General features: G+C 35.2%; 1 protein-coding gene across 4 annotated transcripts in view; it reads right to left on the bottom strand.

The window, feature by feature from the left end:
- LOC140633280 (coiled-coil domain-containing protein 7-like) overlaps positions 1-18,939 on the bottom strand; it is a 356,022-nt gene that overhangs the window by 13,205 nt on the left and 323,878 nt on the right. For all 4 annotated transcript variants that reach the window (XM_072825599.1, XM_072825602.1, XM_072825600.1 and 1 more), the window contains 2 exons: positions 17,225-17,350; positions 15,021-15,113 (listed from right to left, as the gene is read on the bottom strand). In XM_072825599.1, the coding sequence (XP_072681700.1) occupies positions 15,021-15,113; positions 17,225-17,350 (219 nt within the window). The remainder of the gene's footprint in view (positions 1-15,020; positions 15,114-17,224; positions 17,351-18,939) is intronic.

Here is an 18,939-nt window from a genome sequence, read left to right as displayed (position 1 = left end):
TATATATATATCTGAAGGAAATTAAATCTGTGTCTTGAAGAGATAACTGCAACCCCATGTTCATTGCAGCCTTATTCACAAGAGCCAACATACGGAAATAACCTAAATGTTATTTGACAGTTATTTGGATAAAGAAAATGTGATACACACACATAAACGCGCGCGCACGCGCACATCCACACACACGCGAATATTATTTTCAGCCATAAAAGGAAGTAAATCCTGCCAATGCCACAAGATGAATAACTTTATTTTTTTTCAAGATGAATAACTTTAAAGGAATTTATGCTAAGTGAAATAGGCCAGAGGGAGAAAGAATATACTGTACAATCTCACTTATATAAGGAATCTAAAAAAACCCAAACAAACCAATATCATAGAAACAGAGAATAGAATAGTGGTTGCCAGAGGCTGGTAGGAGGAAAAAATATGAAATATGGTTCAAAGGGTACAGAATTTCAGTTCTAAGAAGAATAAGTTCATAGAATCTAATGTACAGCATGGCAACTATAGTTAGTAATATAGTATGGTATACTTGAAAGTTGTGGAGAATAAATCTTACATTCACACCACACACACAAAAATAATTAACTATTTGAGGAGGTGGATACATTAATTATCTTTTAAAATTTTGATTATAGATTTCTAATGGAGACAAATTGATACATAATAGCTTCAGTACAAAATAGTCATTGATATTACTATAAGTATTACAGAATGATCACCACAATAAGTCTAAGTTAACTTCCAATACCATACATATAGTATTTGTCTTTTTCTGATTTATTTCACTTAGTAACACTCTGTAGCTCCTTCTATGTCATTGCAAATGTCAATATTTTTTAGGACTAATATTCCATTATATATATATAGGGAGATAGATATTTACATCTATATCTATCTATCTATCTATCTATCTATCTATCTATCTATCTATCCACACACACACACATCACATCTTCTTTATTCATTCACTAGTTATTAGATACTTGGGCTGTTTCCGTATCTGGTTATTATAAGTAATGCTGCTATAAACATATGGGTGCATGTATCCCTTCAATTTAGTATTTTTGTATCCTTTGGATAAATACCTAGTAGTGCAATTGCTGGATTATAGGGTAGCTTTATTTTTAAGTTTTTGAGGAAACTCTACTGTTTTCCAGAGCAGCTGTACTGTTTTAGTTTCCCACCAACAGTGCAAGAGGGTCCCCTTTCTCCATATCCTTGCTGACACCTGTTGTTATTTATGTTGTTTATTTTAGCCATTCTGACAGATGTGTGGTGGTATCCCATTGTAGTTTTGATTTGTATTTCCTGATGATGAGTGATGTTGAGCATCTTTTCATGTATCTCTTGGCCAACTAGATGTTTTCTTCTTCTTCTTTTTTTTCAGGTGTCTTCTTTGGAAAAATGTCTATTCATGTCTTTTGCTCATTTTTAAACTGGGTTATTTGTTTTTTGGGCATTGAGTTGTATCAGTCTTTATATATATTGGATACTAACCCTTTATCAGATGTGTCATTTGCAAACATCTCATCCCATTACATAGGTTGTCTTTTAATTTTGTTGATTGTTTCCTTCACTGTATAGAAGCTTTTTATTTTGCTGAAGGACCAATAGTTTTTTTTTTTTTTTTTTTTTTTGCTTTTGTTTCCCTTGTCTTAGGAGACATATCTAAAAAGGAAGTTGCTGTGGCCAATGTCAAAGTTACTGCCTGTGTTCTCTTCTAGGATGTTTATGGTCTCAGGTCTCACATTTAGGACTTTCATCCATTTTAAATTTATTTATGGTGTAAGAAAGTGGTCCAGCTTCATTCGTTTTGCATGTTGCTGCCCAGTTTTCCCAACGCCATTTATTGAGGAGACTTATCTTTTCCCCCATTGGATATTCTTCCCTACTTTGTCAAAATTGATTGACTATATAGTTGTGGGTCCACTTCTGGGTTTTGTATTCTGTTCCATTAATCTATGTGTCTATTTTTGTGCCAGTGCCATACTATTTGGAGTGCTACAGCCTTGTAATATAACTTGAGGCCAAGAATTATGATGTCTCCAGCTGTGCTTTTCTTTTTCAAGTTTGCTTTGGCTATTTGGGGTCTTTTCTGATTACATACAAATTTCAGGACTGTTCTAGCTCTGCGAAAAATACTGTTGGTATTTTGATAGGGATTGCATTAAATGTGTAGATAGCTTTGGGTAGTATAAACATTTTAACAATATCTGTTAATCCATTAGCATGGATGTCTTTCCATTTCTTTGTGTTTTCTTCCATTTCTTTCACCAGTGTTTTATGGTTTTCAGAGTACAGGTCTTTCACTCCTTTGGTTATGTTTATTCCTAGGTATCTTATTGTTTTTGGCACAATTGTAAATAGGATTCCTTAATTTCTCTTTCTGCTTCATTATTGGTTTATAGAAATGCAACAGATTTCTGTATGTTGATTTTTTTATCCTCTGAATTTACTGAATTCCTTTATCAGTTTGAGCAGGTTTTTGATGGAGTCTTTCAGGTTTTTTAATATAGAGTTTCATGTCATCTGCAAATAGTGACAGTTTGACTTCTTTGACAGTTTGGTTGTCTTTTTGTTGTCCAATTGCTGAGACCAAGACTTCCAGTACTATATTGAATAAAAGTGGTGAAAGTGGACATCCCTGCCTTGTTCCTGACTGTAGGAAAAGCTCCTATTGGGTATTTTCTCCATTCACAGTGATTGATATTAGACTGAGTTTTTCATATTTGGCCTTTCTTATATGGAAGTATGTTCCCTCTAAAACTACTTTGTTTTGAGTTTTTATCATGAATAGATGTTGTGTTTTGTCAATTGCTTTTTTTGCATCTATTGAAAGGATCATATGGTTTTTATCCTTTCTTTTATTAATGTGATGTATCAAGTTTATTGTTTTGTGAATATTGAACCAGCCCTGTAGCCAAGGAATCTGATCATGTTGAATGATATTTTTTAATGTACTTTTGGATTCAGTTTGCTAGTATTTTATTGAGAATTTTTGCATCCATGTTTGAATGATATATATTTTTTAAAGATTTATTTATTTATGAGAGAGAAAAGAGAGAGAGAGAGAGAGGCAGAAACACAGGAGGAGGGAGAAGCAGGCTCCATACTGGGAGTCTGACATGGGACTCCAGGATCGCGCCCTGGGCCAAAGGCAGGCGCTAAACTGCTGAGCCACCCAGGGATCCCCTGAATGATATTTTTAAATGTACTTTTGGACTCAGTTTGCTAGTATTTTATTGAGAATTTTTGCATGCATGTTTATCGGGGATATTGACCTGTTGTTCGTTTTTTTTGGTGGTGTCTTTATCTGGCTTTGGTATCAGGGTAATGCTGGCCTTATAGAAGGAATATGGAAGTTTTCCTTCATTTTCTATTTTTTTGGAATAGTTGAAGAAGAATAAGTATTGATTCTTCTTTAAATGTTTGGTAGAATTTGCCTGTGAAGCCATCTGGCCCTGGATATTTGTTTGTTCGGAGTTTTTGGATTACTGATTCAATTTCTTTGCTGAATATCATTCTGTTTTTTTTCTAGCAACGTTTTGGTATTGTGTATGTTTCTAGGAATTTATTTCTTCCAGGTTGTCTTATTTGTTGGCATGCAGTTTTTCATTATATTCTCTTATAATTGTATTTTGGTGGTGTTGGCTGTTTTTCTGTCATTTGTTATTTAATTCATTTGGATCTTTTTTCTTTTGATAAGTCTGGCTAGTGGCTTATCAATTTTATTAACTTTTTCAAAGAACCAGCTGCTTGGGGCTCTTGGGTGTCTCAGTCGATTAATTGACTCTTGATTTCAGCTCAGGTCATAATCTCAGGGTTATGGGATCAAGCTCCAAGTTAGCTCCATGCTCAGTGTGGAGTCTGCTTATCTTTCTCCCTTTGCTCCTCCCCCAGCCCACACCTGCTTGCTTGCTCACTCCCAAATAAATAAATAAATAACCAGCTCCTACTTTCTACTGTTTTTTAAGTTTCTATGTCATTTATTTCTGCTCTAATCTTTACTATTTTCTTCCTTCTGCTGGCTTTAGGCTTCACTTGTTGTTCTTTTTCTAGTTGCCTTAGGTGTAAGGTTAGTTTGTGTATTTCAGACTTTTCTTGCTTCTGGAGTGTAGGTTTGTATTGCTATAAACTTCCCTCCAGGACTGCCTGTATCCCAATGGTTTTGGACTGTTGTGTTTTCATTTTCATTTGTTTCCATGTATTTTTGAAATTTTCTTTGATTTCCTGGTAGACTCATTCATTGTTTTGTAGCATGTTATTTAACATCCATGTATTTGTGGTTTTTCCAGATTTTCCCTTGTGGATGACTTCAAGTTCCATAGCATTGTGGTCAGAAAAGGTATGTGGTATGACTTCCATGTTTTTTATTTGTTGAGCCTGATTTATGTCCTATAAGTGATCTGTTCTGGAGAATGTTCCACTTGCAATTGAAAAGAATATGTATTCTGCTGTTTTAGGATGAAATGTTCTGAATACATCTGTTGAGTCCATCGGGTCCAGTGTGTCATTCAAAGCCACTGTTTCGCTGTTTTTGTTTCAATTATCTGTCTATTGATGTAAGTACAGTGTTAAAGTCCTCTTCTGTTACTGTATTACTATCAATTAGTCGCATTTATTTTTGTTATTAACTTTTATAAATTTGAATGTTCCCATGTTGAGTGCCTACATATTTACAATTGTTATATCTTCTTGTTGGATTGTTCCCTTTATGATTATGTAGTGTTCTTCTTTGTTTTTGTTACAGTTTTGTTTTAATTTTATTTTGTCCAATATAAGTAAGTACTGCTACTCTTTCTTTTAACATCTATTTGTGTGATAAATGGTTCTCTATCCCTTCATTTTCAATTTGCATGTGTTTCTAGGCCTAAAATGAGTCTCTTGTCGGCATAATATACATGGGTCTTGATCCTTTTTTATCCATTATGACACTTTGTCTTTTTATTGGAGCATTTAGTCCATTTACACTTAGAGTAATTATTGATAGATATGTATTTATTGCTATTTTATTACTTGCTTTGTCATTATTTCTGGAGATTTTCTCTATCATTTCTCTGTCTCTTTTTTTTTTTTTGAATTGGTATACATAGATGCCAAAAACTTTCTTTTTTTCAATTTTTTTATTGCAGTTCAATTTGCCAAACATAGCATAACACTCAGTGCTCATCCCGCCAAGTGCCCCCTTCAGTGCCCATCACCCAGTCACCCCAACCCTCTCTTTTCACTACCCCTTGTTCATTTCCCAGGGTTAGGAGTTGCATGTTCTGTCACCCTCATTGATATTTCCCTCTCATTTTTACTCCTTTCTCCTTTAATCCCTTTCATTAATTTTTATATTCCCCAAATAAATGAGACCATATAATGTTTCTCCTCTGATTGACTTATTTCACTCAGCATAATACCCTCCAGTTCCATCCACGTTGAAGCAAATGGTGGGTATTTGTCATTTCTAATGGCTGAGTAATATTCCATTGTATACATATGCCACATCTTTATCCATTCATCTTTCAATGGACACTGAGGCTCCTTCCACGTTTGGCTATTGTGGACATTGTTGCTATAAACATTGGGGTGCAGGTGTCCTGGTGTTTCACTGCATCTGTATCTTTGGGGTAAATCCTCAGTGGTGCAATTGCTGGGTCGTAGGGCAGATATATTTTTAACTCTTTGAGGAACCTCCACACAGTTTTCCAGAGTCGCTATAGCAGTTCACATTCCCACCAACAGTACAAGAAGGTTCCCCTTTCTCCACATCCTCTCCAACATTTGGTGTTTCCTGTCTTGTTAATTTTCCCCATTCTCACTGGTGTGAGGTGGTATCTCATTGTGGTTATGATTTGTATTTCGCTGATGGCAAGTGACGCGGAGCATTTTCTCATGTGCTTGTTGGCCATGTCTGTGTCTTCCTCTGTGAGATTTCTGTTCATGACTTCTGCCGATTTCATGATTGGATTGTTTGTTTCTTTGCTGTTGAGTTGAATAAGTTCTTTATAGATTTTGGATACTAGCCCTTTATCTGATATGTCATTTGCAAATATCTTCTCCCATTCTGTAGGTTGTCTTTGAGTTTTGTGGACTGTTTCTTTTGCTGTGCAAAAGCTTCTTATCTTGATGAAGTCCCAATAGTTCATTTTTGCTTTTGTTCCTCTTGCCTTCATGGATGTATCTTGTGCAAGAAGTTACTGTGGCCAAGTTCAAAAAGGGTGTTGCCTGTGTTCTCCTCTAGGATTTTGATGGAATCTTGTCTCACATTTAGATCTTTCATCCATTTTAAGTTTATCTTTGTGTCTGATGTAAGGGAATGGTCCAGTTTCATTCTTCTGCATGTGGCTGTCCAATTTTCCCAGCACCATTTATTGAAGAGACTGTCTTTTTTCCAGTGGATAGTCTTTCCTGCCTTGTCGAATATTTGTTGACCATGAAGTTGAAGATCCACTTCTGGATTCTCTATTCTATTCCATTGATCTATGTGTCTGTTTTTGACCAGTACCGCACTGTCTTGATGACCATAACTTTGTAGTACAACCTGAAATCTGGCATTGTGATGCCTCCAGCTATGGTTTTCTTTCTTAATATTCCCCTGGCTATTTGGGGTCTTTTCTGATTCCACACAAATCTTAAGATGAGATGATTTGTTCCAACTCTCTGAAGAAAGTCCATGGTATTTTGATAGGGATTGCATTAAATGTGTAAATTGCCCTGGGTAGCATAGACATTTTCACAATATTAATTCTTCCAATCCATGAGCATGGAATATTTTTCCTTCTCTTTGTGTCTTCCTCAATTTCTTTCAGAAGTGTTCTGTAGTTTTTAGGGTATAGATTCTTTACCTCTTTGGTTAGGCTCATTCCTAGGTATCTTATGCTTTTGGGTGCAATTGTAAATGGGATTGACTCCTTAATTTCTCTTTCTTCAGTCTCATTGTTAGTGTGTAGAAATGCCACTAACTTATGGGCATTGATTTTGTATCCTGCCACACTGCAGAATTGCTTGATGAGTTCTAGCAATCTTGGTGTGTAGTCTTTTGGGTTTTCTATGTACAGTGTCATGTCATCGGCGAAGAGGGAGAGTTTGACTTCTTCTTTGCCAATTTTAATGCCTTTAATATCTTTTTGTTGCCTGATTGCTGAGGCTAGGACTTCTAGTACTATGTTGAATAGCAGTGGTGGGAGTGGACATTCCTCTCATGATCCTGATCTTAGCGGAAAGGTTCCCAATGTTTCCCCATTGAGAATGATATTTGCTGTTGGCTTTTCGTAGATGACTTTTAAGATGCTGAGGAATGTTCCTTCTATCCCTACACTCTGAAGAGTTTTGATCAGTAATGGATGCTGTATTTTGTCAAATGCTTTCTCTGCATCTATTGAGAGGATCATATGGTTCTTGTTTCTTCTCTTGTTGATATGATCTATCATGTTGATTGCTTTACGAGAGTTGAACCAGCCTTGCATCCTGTGGATAAATCCCACTTGGTCATGGTGAATAATCTTCTCAATGTACTGTTGAATCCTATTGGGTAGTATCTTGTTGAGAATTTTTGCATCTGTGTTCATCAGGGATATTGGTCTCTAATTATCCTTCCTATGGGGTGTTTGGTTTTAGAATTAAAGTGATGTTGGCCTGATAGAATAAGTTTGGAAGTATTCTATCTCTTCCTATCTTTTGGAACAGCTTTAGTAGAATAGGTATTTTTTCTTCTTCAAACATTGATAGAATTCCCCTGGGAAGCCATCTGGCCCTGGACTTTTTGTGTTTTGGGAGGTTTTTGATGACTGCTTCAATTTCCCCTGTGGTTATTGGCCCGTTCAGGTTTTCTATTTCTTTCTGTTCCAGTTATGGTAGTTTGTGGTTTTCCAAAAATGTGTCCATTTTTTTCTAAATTGCCTAATTTATTGTCATATAGCTGCTCATAATATGTTTTTAAAATCGTTTGTATTTCCTTCATGTTGGAGGTGATATCTCCTTTCTCATTCATGATTTTATAATTTGAGCCTTTTCTCTCTTCTTTTTAATAAGGCTCGCTTATTAATTATTTCATAGAACCAACTCCTGGTTTTGTTGATCTATTCCACAGTTCTTCTGGTCTCTATCTCATTGAGTTCTGTTTGAATCTTTATTAATTCTCTTCTTCTTCTGGGTGAAGGTTTTATTTGCTGTTCCTTTTCCAGCTCCTTTAGGTGCAAGGTTAGCTTTGTATTTTAGTTCTTTCCAGTTTTTGGATGGATGCTTGTATTGCGATGTACTTTCCCCTCAGGACTGCTTTTGCTGCATCCCAAAGATTTTGAATGGTTGTATCTTCATTCTCATTAGTTTTCATGAATCTTTTAAATTCTCCTCTAATTTCATGATTGACCCTTTCATCTTTTAGCAGGATGCTCTTTAATATCCACTTGTTTGAAATCCTTCCAAACTTCTTGTGGTTTAATTCTAGTTTCAAAGCATTATGGTCTGAAAATATGCAGGGGATAATCCCAATCTTTTGATATCGGTTAAGACCTGATTTGTGACCCAGTATGTGATCTGTGCTGGAAAAAGTTCCATGTGCACTTGAGAAGAATGAGTATTCAGTTGCGTTTGGATGTAAACTTCTGTAATTTTCTGTGAAATCCATCTGGTCTAGTGTATCATTTAAAGCTCTTGTTTCTTTGGAGATGTTGTGCTTAGTAATCTATCATTTGCAGAAAGCGCCGTTTTGAAGTCTCCCATTATTAGTATATTATTATCTAAATATGTCTTAACTTTGGTTATTTATTGATTGATATACTTGGCAGCTCCCACATTTGGGGCATAAATATTCATGATTGTTAGGTCTTCTTGTTGGATATTCCCTTTAAGTATGATATAGTGTCCCTCTTCATATCTTACTACACAGTGGTTGGGATAAACGTTATCTCATATGAGGATGGCTACCCCTCATTTCTTCTGAGGGTCACTTAAATGGTACATGGTTCTCCAACTTTTTATTTTCAGGCTGTAGGTGTCCTTCTGTCTAAAATGAGTCTCTTGTAGACATCAAATAGATGGGTCTTGCGTTTTTATCCAGTCTGAAACCCTGCGCCTTTTGATGGGATCATTAAGCCCATTCACATTCAGAGTTACTATTGAAAGATATGAATTTAGGTCATCATAATACCTATTCAGTCCCTGATTTTGTGGATTCTTTCCTTGGACTCCTCTTTCTTTTACAGGGTCCCCCTTAATATTTCTTGCAGAGCTGGTTTGGTGGTCACATATTTCCAGTTTTTGCCATCTTGGAAGCTCTTTATCTCTCCTTCTGAATGAGAACTGTGCTGGATAAAGTATTCTTGTCTGCATGTTCTTCTCATTTAGGTTCCTTTATATATCCCGCCAGCCCTTTCTGGCCTGCCAGGTCTCTGTGGAGAGGTCTGCTGTTAACCTAATGCTTCTCTGCATAAAGTTTAGGCATCTCTTGTTTCTTGCTACTTTAAGGATCATTTCTTTATCTTTGGAATTTGCAAGTTTCACTATTAAACGTCCCTGTGTTGAGTGTTTTTTATTGATTTTAGAGGGGGAATCTTTCTATCTCCTAGATCTGAATGCCTGTTTCCCTTTTCAAGTTAGGGAAGTTCTCAGCTATGATTTGTTCATAGCTGGTCTTCTGGGGGAGGGGTGGGTTGTGCCGATTCTCAGGTGTGTGCACCTGGGGGAGCTGCCCAGCACCCTGCCAGGTGCTTGGCTCCTTGGGAGCTATTTATACTGTGAGGCCCCTGCTCAGTCCCAGGTACAAGGTGACACCTGGAGGAACAACAACAGTGGCGGCCGCCAGCTCTCCAGCCCTGGAGTCAGCTCCCGCAGTAACTACCGCAGCTCCCAGTCTGCAGGGGCCTGGATGCTCCGGGAGTGGGGGGGGTGCCAATCTGCACAGCTTGGGGTCACCCTGAGGCAGGAACATCCTCACTGTTCTGTGTCCTCCCAGCCTCTGCCTGATCCTGGGCTGTGTCTCCCCACACCCTGGGCTCCAGGGCCTGTGCTGCTGGAATCGCGCTCTCTCGGCACAGCTCCCTCCATGCGGAGCTGCCACCTGAGCTGCTCCCGGGCTCTGCGAGGCACGCGCTGCAGCCCTTTAGGGAACTCCGCTGTGTGTGGCTCGCTCTCCCCCGGGGCGCACTTCCTCTGTAGTGACCCCGGGACCCTGGGGGCTCCACTGCCCTTCCTGGATCCTGCCCTAGTTACCTGCAAGCACCTTTCCCGGGAAGATTGGTAAAGCTCCTGCTTTTCCAGGACTGGGCTTCTCCGACCTGGAGGCTCTCACTGGGGGCCTTTGCCTGGCTCCTCGTGGGGCCCCTCCCCCTTGGATGCTTTTTTATTATTTCTTTTTTTCCATCTTCCTACCTCGAAAGAAGCGCAAACTCTTCTCACTGTAGCATTCCAGCTGTTCTCTCTTTAAATCTCAGGTCGAATTCATAGGTTTTCAAGATGATTTGAAAGTTATCTAGGTAAGTTGGTGAGGACAGGTGACTTGGGGACCCTACTCTTCCGCCATCTTGCCCCGCCTCTCTATCATTTCTCTATCTCTGTCATTTGTATTCTCTCCTTTCCACTCAAAGAGTCCCCTTTAGTATTTCTTGAATGGCTGGTTTCGTGGTCACAAACTTCAGTTTTTGTGTGGGAAATTCTTTACTTCTTTTCTGAATGATAGCCTTGCTGGATAGAGCATTTTTGGATGAAAAGTTTTCCCATTCAGCACTTTGAATATATCATTTCACTCCCTTCTGGCTTGAGAAGTTTCTGCTGAAAAATCTCCAGCTTGGGATGCCCAGTGGCTCAGCAGTTGAGTGCCTCTCTTTGGCCCAGTGCATGATTCTGGAGTCCCGGGATCAAGTCCCACACTGAGCTCCCTGCATGGAGCCTGCTTCTCTCTCTGCCTGTGTCTCTGCCTCTCCCTCTCTCTGTGTCTCTCATAAATAAATAAAATATTTAAGAAAAATTCCCAGCTAGCCTCATGGAGCTACTTTTGCATTTATATTACTGTGTTCTTTAATATTGCTGCTTTTAAAATGTTTTCTTTTCTTTTTTTTAAGATTTTGTTTATTTATTCATGAGAGACAGAAAGAGAGAGGGAGTCAGAGACAGAGGGAGAAGCAGGTTCTCCTCAGAGCAGGGAGCCCAATGCAGGACTTGATCCCAGGACCCTGGGATCACAACCCAAGCCAAAGGCAGACCTTTAACCAAATGAGCCACCCAGGCACCCCTAAAATGTTTTCTTTTATCACTATACTTTTGCAAATTTAATTATAATATGTGTTGATGTTGGCCTGCTTTCAATGATTTTGTTGGTGGTCCTCTGTTTCTCATGTATCTGTACGTCTTTTCCCTTACTCAGGTTAAGGACGTTTTCAGCTATGATTTCCTCAAATAAATTTCCTGCCCCCTCTTCTCTTTTTTTCTTTTTCTGGAATTTCTATAATATGAATGTTATTATGTTTGATGGAGTCACTGAGTTCCCTATGTCTGTTCTCATGTTCCATAATTATTCTCTCTTTTTGTTCAGTGTCATTATTTTCTTTTATGTCACTTTTTCACCCTACTGCTTCTTCCAATCTTGTGTTCACTGCATCCAGCCTATTTCCAAACTATGTTCTTGCATTTTTCATTTCTGACTGATTTTTTTAACTCTTATCTCTGGGGTGAGGGCCTCCCTGAAGTCTTATATTCTTTCCTCAAGCCCAGTGAACATCCTTATGATTTTTGCTTTAAATTCTCCATCAGGTATGTTACTTATATTTTTTTCACTTACTCTGGACATGGCCTTATCTTGTTCTTTTGTTTGGGATGAATTACTCCATCTTGGCATTTTGTTTAAGTCTCAGCATTCTTCTCTGTGTTAGAAAAGCCAGTTATGTCTCTTGCTCCTGAACGTAATGGTCTTATGAGGAAGAAATGATGTAGTGTCCAGGGCCCAGCACTTTAGGGGATGTCTCTGGTGTGTGCTGTATGTGCTCTGTTGTTGTGTTCTGTCTGTCTATCGTTCAGGCCAGGTGTCTGTGGAGACTGTCTGTGCCCTCTGTGGGCAGTATTTTGTCCCTAGCCTGAGTGTGGTGAGTTAACTAATAATCACATTGTTATTTTCTTTTCATTTATTTTTAGTGTTTATTCTACGCCTAGATATAACAGAATACATAGATAACATGGTCACCTTCTTCCAAATTACCCTTATACAGTTCAGAAAAAATACTGTTTATGATAGACACACACACATATATACGAATATAAGGAAGATGATAAGACAAAAAGACAGTATATAAAAAAGTAATGAACCTGGGTATAGATTATATGAAAATTCCTTCTGGAATTCCTTAAATTTCTCTGAAATTTGAATTGATAGAAAATTTTAAATCCTATTACACAAAAAACTTCTACAATAACTTCTACAATAACAAAGGCAACTAACAGAAAAATAAGCAAGGAATATAAAGAGATGAATCATGGTAAAAATTAAAATAGCTCAAATATTAAAATATGCTTAGTTCTCATTGAATGTAAATAATTCTCATTGAAGATAAAACATTTTTACTATGCATTTTTTGTAATTTATTTTTAAAATTATGGTAAAATATACATAATATATAATTTACCATTTAACCCATTTTTAAGTTTATAGTTCAATGGCATTAAGTACATTCACACTATGCAACCATCACCACTATCGATCTTCAGACCTTTTCATCTTGCAAAATAGAAACTGCACCCATTAAAAAAATTCTCCATTCCCATTCTCCTCAGCTCCTGGCAACCATCATGCTACTTACTGTCTCTATGAATTTGACCATGTTAAGATACTTCATGTAAGTGCAATCATGCAGTGTTTGTTCTTTTGTGATTGGCTTACTCAACTTAGCATAATGTCTTCCATTATTATCCATGTTTTATGCTATACCATGATGTATCAGATTTTCTTTCCTTTTTAAGGATGAATAATATTCCATCACAAGCATATGTCATATTTTTTTGTCCACTCACCGCTGTTGGGCATTTGAATGGCTTCTCTCTTTTGGCTATTGTGGATGATGCTGCCATAAACAAAGCTCTTTTCATATCCCTGCTTTCATTATTTTAGCATATATCTGGGATCGGAATTGCTGAATCACTTGATAATGCTTTATTTAATATTTTGAGGAATCACCATACTGATTTCCATAGTAGTTGCACCATGCCTACCCATAGTACATAAAAGTCCAAATTTCTCCACATCCTAATATTTATTTATTTTTCATTTTTTTCCTTCTTTGTCTTCATAATAGTCATCCTACTGGGTGTGAAGTGATATCTCACTGTGGTTTTGATTTGCATTTCCTTAATAAATAGTGATGTTTACCATATTTTCATGTGCCTATTGGCTATCTGTATATCCTCTTTGGAGAAATGTCCATTAAATCCTTTGTTCACTGTTTTTTTTTAAGTTTTTTGTTTTCATTGTTGAATCTTAAGAGTTCTCTATATATTCTGGTTGTTGACTGTTATTCAGATATATGATTTGCAAATAATTTTTTCTCATTCTGTGGATTTCCTTTTGCTTTATTAATCTTGTCTTTTGATAATTTTAAAATTGTGATAAAATATGCCTATTTTTGTTTGACTGTTACTTTGGTGTCATACTCAAGACATTATTGTCAAATACAGTGTCTTTAAGATTTCTTCCTGCTTTATTATAAGAGTTTTATAGTTTAGCACTTAGTTTTAGGTATTTCATCTATTTTAAGCTCTAAGGTAAGTTATAAGGCAGGGATCTAATTTCACTCTTTGGCATATGGATATCAGGTTTCTCCAGCACCATATATTGTACCATTCTCCTTTTCCCATTGAGTGGTCTTAACATCCTTGTCAAAAGTCATTTGACCATATATGTGATATTTTTTCTTTGTTCCCTACCTATTTCCTTACTGTGTATGTCTCTCTTTTGCCAATACCACATTGTTTTGTTTACTGTTGCTTTGTAGTAAGTTTCAAAATAATGAAGTGTGAATCCTCCAACGTTGTTCTTTTTCAAGATTATTTTGACTATTCAGGGACCTTTAAGATCCCATACGAATCTTATTTTATTTTATTAAAGATTTTATTTATTTATTCATTAGAGACAGAGAGAGAGGTAGAGACCTAGACAGAGGGAAAAGCAGGTACCTGATGGGGAGACTGATGTGGGACTCCATCCCGGGACTCCAGGATCACACCCTGAGCTAAAGGCAGAGGCTCAACCACTGAGCCAGCCAGGCATCCATCCATACGGATTTTAGAATACGTTTTCCTGTTTCTTTAAAAAACATTGCTGGGATATTGATATGTATTACACTGAGTCTGTAGATCAGTTTGCATAGTATTGATATCTTAACAATATTAACATTTTCAATCTATTAAAAGTCTAGTGCTGGCTACAATGCTGGGAAATGAGTCCTTCATGAATTTGCTAGCATAATTATTAATTATGATCATTTGAAAAGTAATTTGGATTTATACATTAAAATAAAATACATACCTTTATTTATACATTAAAATAAAAATATATACATACCTTTAATGTAATACATGTTTACATGCTCTGTTTTATAGAAATCACTGCAATATAGATATATAGGTACAATGATATTTATTGTACCATTGCCTGTAGTAGCAAAAAATACTTTGATAAAAATCTAAATGTCATTCATTTAGAGGAATGATTGAATAAGATATAGCACATTCACACTATAGAATATCATGAAGCAACTTAAAGGTGTGAGATATAAATAAATCTATAGTACCAGTTTACCTGGATTGGAGAGGAGTAGGATCCATCTAAGTGATTCCATTATGTACAGAACCAGCAAACTCACATATATAGATGTGTATATGTGTGTGTCAAACACACATTTGAAGAAAGGTTTAGAAAAATATACTTGACTTATAATATTGTCTGGTGAAGGGGGCCTATAAGTTTCAGGTAATTGGTAAATAGAGACACTGGAAACATAGTATAAAGTTTTTTCATTTGTCTTTATATAGCAGTAATTTTTTACCTTTGTAGATAGGTTTTCTAGTTGTAGAGATCACAGAAAGCAGATTATTTGTAAAGTCAACATGTTTTTTTGAGGTAGAATCTTTTCGATGCCCTAAAAAAATGAAAATAATATTATTAAATTATCCTAGAAAGATCAGATTTCAACTTTTAAAAATGTAAAATAATCTTAATACACTTCAAAAACAGTTTCTTTAAATTATTAAAAATAATTTAAAACAGCTTTACTAATGTAAATATTTTATTTCTGGTTTTTCCTTGCTGGGTATTTGATATTTATAAATAAAAGCAGTAGGAGTTCAAACCCAGAAAAAGAAATAATAGAAATACTGTATATAAAAATGCCAGAGGAAGAGTTTTCTTTTCAGTATTACAATAAAATAAGACTTAAACAATGAAATTGATAATTTCTCATATACAGTTTTTTTTATATAAAACAGGATGTCTTTATTTTAAAATTGGTAAATAACTACAGTGAACAATCTAGTGTTAATGGAGGTAGAAATGTTTAGAAATACTATTGTTAAGATACATATTTTGAACACTGTTAAAAACAAAACTATGTAATAAAGAAAACAGCTTCAAAATGCTCAATTGAAGAAAAAGATGCTAAAATAAAAAGCAGAATGTGGAGCATTTAGATCGTGTTTTCTGAAAATTAGTGGGAAAAATTTACTAAATTAATACAATGAGTTTCTACAATATATTTCTTACAGAGATAAAACATTTTGAATTCTTCCATTTCCTGAAGGCAAGTTTGCTTAAAAAATATTTATGTCATTATTTTCAGATTAAAAGGCTTGATGGTTTGATGGAAAATAAAAACATTTATAATAGAATCATTTCTATTTCACCATAAAAGAGATCCACTATTATTGTTCTTTAATCATGGTGTAGAAATTTAGGTAGTAGATTATTCAGGCTTTTTGTTAGTTCTGATTCTCTTTCTCTTTCTTGTTTCTTAAGGCACTCTTACTGCTTATACTTAACACTCCATCAAAGAGAAAGCTTTAGCTTAGAAAAAAACCCAAACTGTAGGTCAACTAGGAACTAATAAATGGGAAGCAGTTTTGTAGGCGATATGAAGTAGGAGGTGAATCTAAAATCAATTACTTTGACTAAAACATACTGTAAGATTACTGATCTCATTGTCTGGCAGTTAGTAGGAAGAAAAGGGTAGCTTATCTGAACATAAGGAACATATTATAATTAATTTTTCTAATTCTACAGAAGACTTGTTTGCTTAATCATGCCTTATTTCAGTTAATAGTCAAATTTATTTTATCTCTGAATTACATATCCACAGAATGGTATAAGGTAGACAACAGATATAACGTTAAGAGATAAAGACACAGAGAATGAAAAATTGGCAAAAGTCTTGATAAAATATAATAATTATATATTTATTTGGGGCTTTAGAGAATATAATAGACCAAAGAAAAATAATCTACATTAAAAAAAAACCTTCAAACCCAGTATCTATAGGAAATATACTAGGGTGATGATTATATAATGCCTCTGGAGCAATGATAAGAAATGGAATCTGTAAATTAGTTCCTAGATATTAATGGATTAGATAGCTGGGGAGATAGTAATGAAGAGAAAGGGAAAACAATGTTTATTTTCCTTCCAATCTACCTCATGTTGAGTTTCTGTATTGCAGATCCTTACCTGGGATTGGACAAAAGGGGAATATATAAATCTAAAAAAGAAGATTATAAAATGGATTATCTCAGCTACCTGCAGGATCTATAGTAGTGAGCAAGAATAGAAGGTTGAGTGGGGCACCTGGGTAGCTCTGTCTGTTAAGAATTTGGTTCAGGTCACCATCTCAGGCCCTGAGATTGAGCCCTGCATGGGGCTCCATGCTCAGTAGGGAGTCTGCTTGAGATTCCTTCCCTCTGCCTACTCACATGTGTGCTCTCTTTCTTTCTCTTTCTTGTAAATAAATAAATCTTAAAATAAAAAAAAAGAAAGTAAGGTTGAGAAAAAATGCGGAGCTCCAATTTAGTGGTGGCAGGGAAGAAGAGCTATACCAGGGATACTACTCATTCACTAAGAATGCATATATGTTAGATAAGTTTAATCAGTGTTTACTTTCATCTATGTTTTGCTAAACTGGTTATATAACTATAGCTAGTACGATGTGATTGTTTCCATATAATTAAAGCTTTACTAATTAAAAAAAATCACATTATACATTACCTGAAGTTTCTTTATTCAGTGAACGAAGATGGATGGCTTTATAATTGGATGACCCAATCCTAGATGTTCTATGATATGCTTTTGGAGGTTCAGTCACATGGGGTGAGATGTACTCATAAGGTAATTCTAGAAATATTTAGAAAGTATGTTAACTGTAAGTTGGATTACATTTATAACTAATTTTGGTACATTAAGGACAGTTTTAGAAATAAGAGCTAAGTAAAAGAGGTCACAAAGACCACCTATTATAAATTCCGTTTCTATGAAATGTCCAGAATAGGTAAATTTTATAGAGACATAAATTAGATTAGTGGATAATGGCTGGGAGTGTGAAGATTTCTTTTTCACATAATGAAAATGTTTTAAAATCGAACATGGTGATGAAAGCACAACTCTGTGAATGTACTAAAAGCCATTGAATTACACACTGTAAATGAATGAACTATATAGTATGTGAATTATAGATTGATAAAGCTATTAAAATTGACATCTGACTTTCTGTCACAACAGTGAAGGCCAGAAGGCAGTGGGATAATATTTTAAAAGTGCTGAAAGCAAAAATTCATAACCAAGAATTTAATATCCAGAAAAATTATTCTTCAAAAATAATAATAGATAATAGATAAAACAAAAATCTTCCTTGATAAAAAACAACCAAGACTATTTGTTGTTATATTAGCAAAAATATCTTAAAAGAAATGCTTAAGAAAATACTTCAGGCTGGTACAAAATGATACCAGAGAGTAACTTAAATCTGCGTGAAGAAATAAAAAGCACCTTAAAGGTAATCATATGGGAAACTATAAATGTAACATATCTTTTCAAAACTCTTTTCTTCAATTAGCTTTTTAAAAAGACCACTACCTAAAACTGTATTGCTGGGTATATTAATGAAAACTCAATTTCATTCCTATACATGAACATTGAATAACTTCAAAACTAAATTAGGAAAACAATTTCATTTGCAATAGTATCAAAAAAGAATATAATATTAATGAATTTAACAGAGGGGAAAGACTTGACTGAAAGTTATAAAATACTGTAGAGGGAAATTAAAGATAATCTAAATAAATAAATTTAATGTTCATACATTAGAACTTATTTATTTGAAATATGACTGACATATGCCACTGTATTAGTTTTAGTAGACAACTTAGTAATTGATATATGTGAGTTTGGGAATCTCTTATGTCACCATCTTGAACCAGAACTCTTAGAACACTCATATTTTTTAAGATGACAATTCTTTTCAAATTGATATATAGATTCAATATAATCCCTATCAGTTCTTCAGGAGGCTTTTTTTTTTTCAGAAGTTAACAACTTAAACTAAAATTTATACAGAATTCAAAAGACTTAGAATAGCCAAAACCATTTGTAAAAGTTCAATAACACTATAGAGATTTCACTTTCCAATTATAAATTTTACTATAAAGTGTTATCAAAACAGTATGGTAATAGCACAGTAATAGACAAATAGGTCTAAGGAACAGAACTGAGACTAATTATAGCTAATAGACTATTAGCTATAATTAGTAAACTCTAATTATAGCTAATTGATTTTCAACTAGTTACAAAGGCAATTCAACTGAAACAGGATTCTCTTTTCACAAATGTTTCTGGAACAATTGGATAGACACTTGCAAAAAGATGAACCTGAAACTTTACTTCTCATTATATACAAAAATTAACTCAAAATAAATTCCATACCTAAA

This window comes from Canis lupus, chromosome 5 (genome assembly GCF_048164855.1).
Source record: "Canis lupus baileyi chromosome 5, mCanLup2.hap1, whole genome shotgun sequence".
In the NCBI taxonomy this organism is placed as follows: Eukaryota; Metazoa; Chordata; class Mammalia; order Carnivora; family Canidae; genus Canis; species Canis lupus.
This window is presented reverse-complemented; position numbering and strand designations above follow the sequence as displayed.